General features: G+C 40.5%; 1 protein-coding gene across 1 annotated transcript in view; it reads right to left on the bottom strand.

Moving 5' to 3' along the window:
- Positions 1–12,702, bottom strand: part of LOC107743464 (RNA-binding protein Musashi homolog 2-like) — a 252,987-nt gene that overhangs the window by 757 nt on the left and 239,528 nt on the right. The window contains exons 13-14 of the mRNA XM_016556685.1: positions 11,389–11,451; positions 3,214–3,393 (exon numbers count right to left, since the gene is read on the bottom strand). Coding sequence (XP_016412171.1) covers positions 3,214–3,393; positions 11,389–11,451 — 243 coding nt within the window. The remainder of the gene's footprint in view (positions 1–3,213; positions 3,394–11,388; positions 11,452–12,702) is intronic.

The raw sequence follows: 12,702 nt of genomic DNA, 5'->3' as shown, positions 1-12,702 counted from the left end.
ATATATTAAGAAATTTATATTTTACTCAGCAAGAACACATGAAATTGATCAAAAGTGACGATGTTACAAAAGATTTCTAATAAATGCTGTTCTTTTCAACTTTCTATTGATCAAAGAATAAGTATCCACAAAAATATTAAGCAGCACAACTGTTTTCAACATTGATAATAATAAGAAATGCTTCTTGAGCAGCAAATCAGCTTATTAGAATGATTTTTAAAGAATCATGTGAGATTGAAGACTGAATTAATGACTGCTGGAAATTCAGCATTGCATCAAAAGAATAAATTACATTTAAAAAATAAATTAGAATAGAACAGTTATTTGAAATTGTAATAGTATTTCACAACATTAATGTTTCTACTGTATTTTTGATCAAATAAATGCAACCTTGGTGAGCATAAGAGACTTCTTTCAAAACATTAAAAAAAAAAAAAAAATCTTACTGACCCCAAACTTTTGAACGGTAATGCATGACACGTCACTTGCCTAGTACTGTTCTGTATAATATTCATTATTAAATACATTAAAAAAAAACATGCAGGTGAATGTGTTAAAAAGCGAAATAACATTGTCATCCAACCACATGCTGCGCTGTGCATTAAGCAGGTCTGATCGAAGGACAGGGCAGGGAGAAATGCAGGCTTTCATGCTGTGCTGAGCACGCTGTGAGCTGAGATTTCAAGTGAGCGTGAACACGCATGTAAAGATTGGAGCTGGAGAAACCCCCAACATCACTGACTGCAGTCACCACAGGTATAAACCAGATGGAGGACAGAATGCGTATTATGTACAAAGCGAGGTAATGATGTCACACTGTATTGACCTTTATATTACTTACTCTGTCTTATTTACTAAACCCCCTCATAAACCCCCATAATGTTAACAGAAAACTCAGAAACATGTTAAGTAGATCACAAAGGTTAAAATTCTGTCATAATTCACACACACTAGTTGTCATCCAAAATAAGTGATTATTTAGAGGAACCAATATGATGGTTTGATTCAATAAGTTTACTGAAAACTAAAATGGGAATAGATCCATTAGAGTCATGCTAGAAAAAAAACTTTTTGCAATTAAATAATGTAATAACAGTATAAAATACTCAAATAAAAAAAAAACATATATATATATATATATACACGTTCATAAAGTATTTATTCATATATTTAAGTATATATAGAAATAAATATTTCGTTTAGCAGTATTTTTATTTAACACTGTGGTTTTAAATAAATGATGACAGACAGCATTAACTAATTCTCCGCCTGCCTATGGACGTGCTTCCCCTGTCTTATCTGAGTGCTACGGCTTTCCTTGCTTTCACAGTCATTTTATGTGTGTACTGTAATCTTTATTCCATATAATTGCTGGATTCTGTAAAGGTGAGTGCCGTGCTTTCTCTCGCTTTGCCAGGAATGGGATTTATGTTCTAAATTAAACCCTGGGGCTAAACTGTTACTGCTATTAGCTTTAATAGCTAAACATGACTTACATTTATTGGCTTTGACTGGTAGCTTAGCAGCACCCATGCTAATTAAACCCACCGGCCTGTGATTACACAGTGTTTCTGAGACACAGGTGACTCATCTGTCCCGCTCCGGCTCCCAGCGTTGGGGTTTTAATTGATGTCACCCTGCGCATTCCTTTGGCGGGATAACAAAGTGTTTTTGCTGAGCAGGGACAGCCATAGAAATTTAAATATTCTCTAACACAAAGCTACACACCAATGGCATCAGTATTGACCCCTGAAAAACCCACAATGCATCGACTGTGTCCAAGTTGCCACAGCAACAAGCATACAAGAGACATTTGGACAGACCTTCATATCAGGTAAGCACGCCTGTATTTAATAGATCTCTCAAAACGCTCTAAACACATACTGAAAGCAATATTAAGGTCCTAATGCAGCAGCAAAGTAGAAGATGAGTTTTTGTTTCCAATGTCAACACAAAAAATAAAACTAAAGGATGTGGGGGTTTTTTTGGCTGGTAAAAGCAAAAACATAAGAGAAAAAAAGACTTGGAAAAGTAGAAAGCTAATAAGACGTAGCAAATCACAATTTTTGGTCTAAACGCACTTCAGAGATCTTGAAGTCAACAGAAATGGAGTTCCCAACACATTCACTTCCACAATGTGACATTTCAGAGAAATGACAAGAACACTGATGTTTTTTACATTTACATAATGTACACTCATGAATGGATTTAGATTTAGCCTTTGTACTGTGAATCCAAAGTTTGCAGCCTCAAAATGAGCACAGGTTAGGCTCGAGTCCAAACCCACATCTAAGTGATCGCTGGTGTAAAGTAAGAGGACTACAGACATTTTCCATTTTTTTGGCTGCCAAATGAAATGAGGCAAAAGAAGTAGGACAGAAGGAGCCAAATCTCAAAGATCCACAACACCTGGCCTGACACAAGCCATGTTGCCACAGTGATTAGGACAGTACCACAGAAGGGCTGCACAACGCGTGACTTCCCTGCCTCTTTCATCGGGACAAGACTGTTACTCCACAGAGTAGTCCCTCCATGACTAGAGGGTTCATTTTAAATCTGATTTCTAAACAGCCAGTCACATTAAACTTTTCATTCCAATGACTTCCATTTATACATAATGCAATGCAGGAGACGGGAAACAAAAGCTCAGGCGAATTTGGCTGCGTTCCAAAGTTCAAGTTGGTGAGCTCGGTCCTGCAAACTCGTATCATCAAAACCCTAAATTACGCTTCATACACAGATGTTGTATGAGTTTACACCTGTATTAACATCTGTCAGGTGATCACAAGGGGTACAGATGTAAATACAGTCCAAACTTTTCATTTCTGTTAATAAAGGTACTTCTCACATTTATGAGACTAAAATGTGATTTAGTCTATTTATTCAGTGATTTAGATTTAGTCTTTTTGTGACTACAAAATTAAATATGTAGTACATATAGTACATATTTATATAAAGTGTTTTAATCATATTTTATGTCATTTTATTTATAGGTAGGACTGATTTCTTTGTACTTAAACATGCAGTACATGAGTGGATACACATGGAAGGGTTTTTACCCTTGAAAAAGTAAGGAAGGACAACAACTCTCAGCATGCTGGGATACACATGTACATTTGGAATGAGGAAAAAATGAAGGTGTATTTCCCAATACATCAGAATAAACGGGTTTTAGAAGCAACACATGTCTAGGACAAAATATGCCATACACACCTGAGCTCTTAAAGTGGTCCGGGCTTGGGTGGTGCTGGGAGGGTGAGTTGCAGGTAGAGGTGACGTGCTCGCTTTGCAGCATCTGACCCATATGGGGCCCCAGGGTGGCAAAGTCGGCAAAGGAGCAGGGAGTGCCCCGCTGGTCACCGGGCCCAGAATAAAAGCCGTAATCGGGGAACCCTGGGAAATACGCAGAGTAGGGGGGATGCCGTCATTGAGAAGAGAGGTGTTTATATGATACACAAAGATGAAGTGACTGAGGCAGTGAGGTATGCGTGACAGGAGACAACACGAGGCTGAATGATGCCCACGTACACACACTCGTACTCAGTTTGTAACATGATTCCCACTAAACCAAACCGACTATCACAGAGATGCTAGCAAAGCTCTAAAGAGAAACCTATGAGTGAACAGGTCAGATATGGCAAATACAGTGATGAATAAAATGTGGTTCAACAGCGCTCCATTGATGTTTATTGGACATTAACATCAAAAAAGGATGTTAGACATCATTAACAGTCACAAACACACTTTTCATTGTGATGGCGGATAATGAACGCCTCAGAGGACGTCATTTGATGGCTCCAGCATCGCTGACATTTATAGCTGGTCTTTTCAATCCTATGTGCAGGTTTGATATACAAAGGGCATTAAAAGTCTTCATTGGCTTTTCAGAAACAGTAAGATGATCCAATCAAAGAAAGTCAAGATCCACCACACAGGTTTTTCATCTTGCGTCTGCCTTGCCGCACGTTTGCTTTTCATTGGGGTCTGGGACCTGCAGGAGCATCCTGGAGCTGTGCCGAACATCCCAGCGCTGATTATGCCCTCAACAGTTGCCAAGAGAAATCTGAAGCTATAAATAGTTTCTCTGTCATCAGCTTCGCAACTTTCCCTCACCGTCCGTGGTTTGTGGGCAAAACGCCTGCCTGTCAAATTATGCTCAAGTGCTTGAGGAATGGCACACCTCCAACACCGCCTGCTTACTGTAATACGTGACTTGAGGAATCACAGAAATGTACTGCTGTAATGATTCCAATTACATCTCTGTCTAAACTCAAGCTTCATGTGCATGATTCCATGGACACACTCTGCACAAAAATATGCAGATGTACATGACCATGATTTCTCTTAAACTGTTTAATTTAAAGCGTAAACATATTAAAGGAACAGTTTTGCCCAAAAATGAAAAATCATTTACTCCTCTTCACATCATTCCATACCTGCACAATTTTCTTTCCTCTAAGCAAAATTAAAGAAGATATTGTGAAAAATGTGTTTTTTGTTTTGTTTTTTGTCCAGACAATGAGGGTCATTGGGGTCTAATATTATTTATATCCACAATGATTTTCATTCTATGGATAAAGACATTCTTCACATTATCTTCTTTTGTCATACAGGTTTGAAACGACACAATGGTGAGTAAACGATGACAGAATGTTTATTTTGTATGAACTATTCCTTTAAACAAAGCTGGTGAGTGATGTGTTCAATGTTATAAACACCCACAAATCAAATTCTGCAGAAGTCTGGCGTTTCCTACAAAGTTCTGTGTGGGACACACTGGGGTTGTTTCAGGTCACTGCTAGGCTTCCTGGCTCTTTAGTGAAAAATTGACATTTCTGTTCAGAGTCTTTTGGATCTTTTTCTCCCCACCCTGCACTGTTACTCAGGACTAAACCAATTTTTCACGCTCGATCTCAACTACAAAAAAGACCACACCAGCAAAACAAAGGCCAGAGACACCCTTTTCTTTTCATAATCTATTTTTTCGACGTGCATTCTAATCGCCAGTCCTTGAATTTTAAAGTAGGTTTTCTGCTCCCCGCTAATTAGACAAGCTTCCGCTGCCTCTTCTGCACACTCTAATTAGATCTTTAACAACAAACAAGAGTCGACCTCTACACAGACTCCTCCATTTGTTAAATGGCTGAGCAGGGCGTGGGTTGGCGAACGTGCAACATCCCCCCCCCTCCCACGAAGTCTTCGTGGAACCGTGCCGCACACATTCCACAAGTCACAGATGCCAGGACACCACAATGGCGGCTTCCTGTTCCATCTGCCTAATTCTGCCGATTACAGGATACTGGGAGAGGCAGTACACAAAGCCGACATTCACACACGCAACGGATGTACAAAGCTGCTTTGTTTATGCTGACACGGACAATTAGCCCTCAGCTGCACAAGGTGCTCAGTCGGGAAGGTCTTATCTAATAAAGGCAGGGAAAATTACCTTTATTGTTCAGGTAGATTGCCTCTAATGATAGTGCCATCAGTGTAAAAGGATATGAATAAAATGAGGCTGAAAAGAGCTCTCCAGTTGGATGGCAAGACAGCAGAAGCAGCCATCTGGGAGTGAGCCGCTGCCTGATTATCTTCTTCTGCTCATTTTCCTTTCAGAGCATACAAATGATTTACTTTCACTTGAGCAAAGGTGAGAAACAGAGAGGGATCGGACAACGCTGCTCTGACATCAAAGTTAGAGAAATAATAGCTTTCCTCTGATCTTTCTAAAACAACACATGTTCTCTTGCAGCATGTTCGAGAGGCAGCGAGCGTCTCCTCGGGGGGGTTGCGGCGATGTGGGTGTCTGCTGCAGAAATGTGTTTAGTCCGTGTGGCACAATATGTGTGCAAATTAACAGTCTGCTAATGAACACCAGTCGAATGCTGTTTTAGTTGTATGGACATCTGCTGTAGCGCTTCATCAATAACACAATATTCCAGCACATCACCAGAGCTTGATAATTCAGCTGGCAGCATGCTAAAGCTGCAAATCTCTGTTACAGCAGTCTGGGCATATGGGTTAATGAGAACAGTAATACCACTGCATGAGCCAAAAATGTGCATTCCAGTTTTAAAAAGCAGAAAAAAAAACAAGGTGACTGACCTTGACTTTATGGTCTTTAGATAAATTAACAATTTTGTTAACAGTTAATATTGCAAATTTTCTTACTGCAGAAACCTTAATTTTGAAGAAAAATGAATTAAAATGAATAGAATGCCACCATGACTTTATTGAAGTAACCTGGGGTTAAGTGCTCACTGAATGGCTCGACTGAACCAGCAATCTTCTGGTCACCAGTCCTGACCACTATATTACAGTACTTCATGGACAGTACATCAAAGAGTCTGAGGCCTGACGGGGCACTTGCATTGAAATCCCATACTGATGTCAACATCTAACAGCAAAATTCCATGGCAACCATAAACAGGAGAACGAGCGAGTGTGGGAGAGTGTGTGTGTGTGGAGGTGAGGCTCTCAGGTGTGAACTGCTGAAGACTTCAGATCAGCTCCTAGTTGCAGTATCACTGTCGATCGGATCTTCAGCCCAATTATTAATATTCCAGCTATCAGCGTGAAACAAAAGACCCCTTCTTCCATTTGTTTCTCTTTTTTCACTCTCTCTGTAGTCTAATTGGATGTAATTACTCATCTGCAAAACAAATGAGTGGGTCGGCGTTGCCGTGGCGACCGGATCAGCGGGCCCAGCAGTGCGAATCGTTCGCCGAGCCTCATTTCTGAAGATAATTACCCCTCTTTCCTCTCTTTCACTCTCGCCATCTCTCTCCTGAATAACAGAAAGGACTCGTACGAAGTTACAACTCCAGTATTCGCTGTTCTACTTGTTTTCTTCCTCGGCCTCTTTGCATGTAGTCAGCAGAGGGGCGGCTCTCTGAGTGGATAACTGCTCCCCTCGCTTCCACTTTACCAGATCACAGAAGTGACCTCAAACTGCCTCTCTCGCTCACTAACACACACACGTCAAACAGTCTAAGAGCTTTCGATCACATTCACAATAAAACACAGGCCAGTGTCTCTCCTCTACCACTTACGCCGCTGAGCTGGTTAAGAGTGCATCAGTGAACAAGTGTGTGTGTGATTATCCATACTCACACACACACTACTCCCACTCAAATCCCTGGTGGCCATTCCAACAAGCCACTTCAGAACGGTTGTCAGTTAGCCCGTCATATTGGCCCCCAAATTAGCTTTGAATTTCAGAGCAGCTGTAATTAGCCTCTTCATTTCCACCTAAAGTCAATTTTGAAGGGGGGGGGGGCACCCGTGCCTGGATTTAGCTTTCACTTTCCATTTAAAATAGTCCTTTTTGACCGAACGACTGGCTAATTAACATCACTAGACCCCCTTTTCCGTAAGTGCCGACATTTAATAAATAATACATATTTAATGTCTTGTCATTTTGGTGCTCAGAAAGGCTTTGCTAATGAATTTTAAGACATGATTTATTCAGGCATTTTCTGGCATGCTCTCAGGTCTCTCTCAGCGCTTTTCTTTGGTTGAATGACAAAGTAACTTCACAAATCCAGGACAGTAGATCTAAATTAGTGACGGCTCAGTTACAAAGCTTTTGACACGAAGCGTTATGAATTGTAGATGCACACAGCAGGAAGACGCCCATTACGCACCTCATGTTTTTGTTTTCTTAAGTGACAAAGATACTGAAGTCTTCTTGCTGATCGAACTGAAAGTTGAGTTATCTAGAGCTCAGCTTCATCGGGCTATGTGTTTTCTGTTCTCTTAAAGTGTTCTAAAGTCATACATTTTAAACAATTAGAATGTTACATAATTTAAAAAATAAATATTACACTACACAGATAGAATATGATATACCAATAAACATTTTTAAATATTTATTTTAAATTTATTACATTTAAATACATATAAAAATTTAATATTCTTGAAACAATTTAAAAATAAATATTACAGATAAAAACAATATTTTTAATACATTTAAAATAATATTACATTTACATTTTAAAATAAATATTAAACAAAAGGAAAAACTAAAATTAAAATTTATGTATTAAATGACACAATTATACTTTTACATTGTATTAATTTAAATTATTAATACATTCATAGTCTAGACTCCAGACTTTTTAAATTGGTGACAAAATGCAGAAGGCTCTGGTACTACTGCCGTTTACCACTGTAGAATGTATCAAAAACATTAAAAGAGAAGTAAAAGAAAGCAAACTGAAAAATGAAAAAGTTAACTTGGGTATGATTCCTTCATACAAACCACACAAATGGACTCGAGCTCTAATGTGAAAACACAGTGGCTTCAGCTTTGCCGATCTCAGCAGAGGGACTCATTCTGGGACTGTTGATGGGGGGCTTTGCTGCTGTAAATTCAGGTGCATTTTTTATTAAAATTTCTAGGGGATTTACATCACATGCAGTCCAGCAGGAGCTAAAGCAATGGGCAACCAGGGCCTGTAGTTTAATCTCACCTCATATACACGAGCCAAAACAGCACTCCACAGAGATGCTTTTCAAGGCTCACAGAGCTTGGGATAAAATGGATAATGATCTCAGATAATGTGAGGTAGTTTGCCAAACAGGAGCATCTTCATGCTCGGGCAAGTGGGCAGGTGGCCCACTGTAGCAGAGCAGAACGTAACACAACATCTCATCTGCTCCCTCAAATACAACCTTGTAATACTACCATGCTTCTATCTGTTAATTAACACGAACGGACCTGAACCCATGCTGCATTTTGTTTCACAGTACCAATAGTTCTGTGGGGGAAAAAATGAAGACCAGCACATTTCGTAGGACTCTGGGGTTAAATGCAGCAACCGCTGGCCATTGAAAAAGCACTGACACAGGACTGCTTATTCAAGAGAACATAGCTCAACACTGCACACTCCCACAATACACCAGGGCACAGGAAACTGCCTCCACTGCACTCCATCTGCTGAGCAAACTCATCCCTTTCCAATGATCTGTTAGTGTCTTACGACAACTACCTACTCACTGGGGAAAGAGGAGATAAAGACAGGAGGGGAGATGGAAATAGAAGATGGGGGGGATGAAAAGGCGAGAAAAGAAAACCTGCACATGATGAGGTGAACCAAAAGAGAGACACACACACACACACACACACGAGTCCTTTCTGCCTTAATGATCAGGAATGTGTCAATTCGCATATGGCAACCTCTGGAAAAACAAGCATCCCATGATCCTCAGAGCATTGCTCTGAAAGGGACAGAGAGATCCAGAGGAGATGTCTCAGCAAAGCAGGAAAGGACGAGGCACATCAGTTGGAGACACATGCCTCTACTGCCATGCGCTAGGGAGATCGGCCTCCAGAAGGCTGTGAGCCTCCCGTGGAGCAGGCCCCTGTGGAGCCAACAGTCTCTCCCATCACTCTGTCAGGTCCAGGGAGACAGACCTCCACCTGAATCACTGAAACTCTCACTTGAAAAGGGAACAGCAGTAAAAAGGGCACTGCAAAATTTAGATGAGGGTATGAGTTCGTTCGTGAAAGCAATTCACCAAGACAATTTCCTCTTAGGGTGCTTTCACACCTGGCCCGTTGTTTCGGAACCTGGCGCGTTTCCCCCCTTAGCTCGGTTCGTTTGGGCATATGTGAACACGGCAATCGCGCTCTGATCCGCGCCAAAACAATCAGTCCGAGATTGCCTGAACGAGGTGGTCTCAGCTCGATTGAAAACGAACTGTGGAGCGGTTCGGTTGTAGTGAGAAAGCAATCCGATCTAACGGACCAACGAACCAGGCTATATCACAATGTATAATGGGCAATTACGTAAGTTCCGTGAAAAGCATTAGCTTTGTTGTTTTGCAATGAGAGAACAGTTTACTCACGCGTGACTTGTATTAACAAATTTGGTCTGTTTAGAAACATTGCCGTATGAAAGCGAACCGCACCAAGAATAAAAAGCAACATTGTAATAATTTAAATCCCTGTTTCGGAAAAAAAAAAGCAATCGATCTACAGGTGTGAAAGCACCCTTAAGTGCCGTCGTACTAGACCAATAAACTCTGAAAAGGAACAACTACAGTTATCAAGTCTTAGAAGTTTAGTTTGTAAGCTGTGGTATCTAGTTCTCACATTAATGTTGGAGCACCATTACTGTTGAGACCTGACTCACTTCAACATTCTCCAGTGCTCTGAACTGTATCGAGCGTAGCTGCAGCGCTACCCTGGTACGTGATGTTCAAATTCAACAATGGCCATATCTGACCCTTAAAATCAAATCTTATGTGTGTCTTCATACATCATGTTGTACGAAACAATGCTGGAGGAATATCTTGACATTCAGAAAACAAAACGGAGCATGGCAAAAAGTCTTTCATTTGCTTTAATGGACACTTTCCATAATGCTTTTCAAGTGAAAGCCTCTGCAACACTTATCTTGAGAACAGGGCTGGGCAAATCTCAGAATTTACTCCCTTTCCGTTAATGAGTGTGAATTTGAATTGAATTGGCCACAAGTCACAGAAAGTTGAAATGCAATTACAGTAAAAAGAATTGAAATTGCACAGAAATTCAAATTAGGCAAGAACTTGATGTATTAAATATGCTGAAATACATAAACTAAATAAAATTTTCTATAGATGACATTTCAAATATCTATCTGTCCATCCTAAAACATGGGGCTTTTAAACTTTTTTCAAAACTTTCAAACAAGGCTTTTGTCATGCCAACATTTGAAGCTTTTCTAGTTAAAATTACAGTTATTTGAATTTCTTTGAATTAAATTCATTATAATTCCACTTTCTTGTTTTCAGATTAGAACTGCAATTCTGCATCCTGTCTGCTAACTCAATTCAAAAAGCCATTCTCAATTAAATTCTGAACATTGCACACCCCTGGTTCTCAAATCCTCTTCATGTTGACTATATGTTAGACTACCTGTGTTAAACCTGTGTACATCACTTCAAACTCTTGACAGAGAGTGGTAAGGATTCTAGATGATCAACTGAGATGGATATACTCTTCTGTATAGTGCTACAGAGTCATTCACATCAGAGGGCACTAAAAGGAACACTTCCCAGGCCACGGTAAAGTTCAGGTCCAAGATTGGAACTGATCTCTGCAGTGCCCTCTACTGATTAACCCTGCATTAACCCTGGGAAGGTTTCTAAGCAGAGTACAATCTGTAGCCAGTCTTAGCAGAGAGATTTATCTAGTTCAACAAGGATGCAATAGAATCTATGAAATGACAGTTTAGGGCACATGATGAGTGAATAATGTGAAACAGGACACTAGTGAAAGTGAGTGTGTGTGTTTTTGGCTGGGGGGAGCAGTGGCCACTCAGAACACAGGCGGTAAAGAGTGTTTACCTGGCCCTGCGTTCTGTGGGTACGCCATGTAGCCGCTTCTTCCCCGGGTCGCCCTACCTGAGCCTCGTGCCGCCGCCACTGCTGCTGCCGCCACGGGTCCGTACGCAGCCGCTGGGAAACCTGCCGAGAGAAGAAAATGATTTACTAGTGCTCTTCATCGCAATCAAATTTACAGCCACATGAATGCATCAGAGCTTCAAAGAACAACTCTATTCACACTAATGCAACACACACGGGAGAGATGCTACATCATCGTTCAAATAATTACATATAAATCAAAAGAACTCAAATATAATTACTCGTTTAAAGTGATGCTAGCAGGACTGATCTACAGCCTCTCTCGATCTCTTTCCTGGCAACATTTTAATTACAGACAGCACAGGAACACGTTGCCCATGGAAGGACCATCAGCTTTTTCTTTCACATACCGGCTCAGAAAAATGCAACATATTAAAGTTAATTTGCACTTACTTTACACAGCTTCAGAAGCTTTCTCATAATGCTCTAATGCAAGGTGAGCAGCACAGAATTATGGGTATTTATAAAAATGATTACTCCACTGGGAGGACAAATGTACTTGTTTGACTGAATGCCACCAGAGGATACAGAAACCATGTGATTTAACACAGCGCCTGTCTTCCCTCATGTGTTAGTAGAGTTGACGGAGATGCATCAGCGCTCAATCCATCAGTGTGATCATTTGTATGGTGGACATGGAGCGTGAGTGGACAGAGTAGAGCTGAGAGCAGAGGACTGTGGGATTAATTGCTTTCAACAAAGTGCCTATTATCTCATTGAGAAGCATCAGAGGACATGTGGTACTCTTTAAGGTCCATAATGGCAGGTAATAATGAGTGTGTGTGTCCTCGTACAGCTCATCTAAATGTGCTTCTTGGAAGTTTATGAAAAAAAATTAATCAGCCGCTGATGATTTCTACTCAGCTTAATACTGAACAACAAGCCAAACTCTGTTGAATGACATTGTGCTTCACAGAATGCAATTTGTTTGTGGTAAACTGAGACCGCTGAAGAATCTACATATTTAACAAGTCACGAGTTCAGTGTTCAAACATTGTAATCAAACATAATCATCATCATTGTAGAAGCCAACTAAAAAAGCCACCAGGCCAGAGTATCTACGGCTGTATTATTTCATAACAAATGTAATTACAGTCCCGGCACTTTAATGAAGGTGTGAATCTGCGTTTGACAGCTGCTCATCAGAGCAGTAAAGACTTACAAGGGGGTCTAACGCCCATCTACAGCATGTCATTACACCAGACTGTAACTCACAACTCAGAAGGTGGAGTGGCTTAGGAGGTAAAGATTTGAGACGGGCAACCCAATGTTTGTAGGTTAGATGGGGTGATC

The sequence above is a fragment of the Sinocyclocheilus rhinocerous genome, unplaced genomic scaffold (assembly GCF_001515625.1).
Source record: "Sinocyclocheilus rhinocerous isolate Xijiao unplaced genomic scaffold, SAMN03320098_v1.1 scaffold106, whole genome shotgun sequence".
Taxonomy (NCBI): domain Eukaryota; kingdom Metazoa; phylum Chordata; class Actinopteri; order Cypriniformes; family Cyprinidae; genus Sinocyclocheilus; species Sinocyclocheilus rhinocerous.
This window is presented reverse-complemented; position numbering and strand designations above follow the sequence as displayed.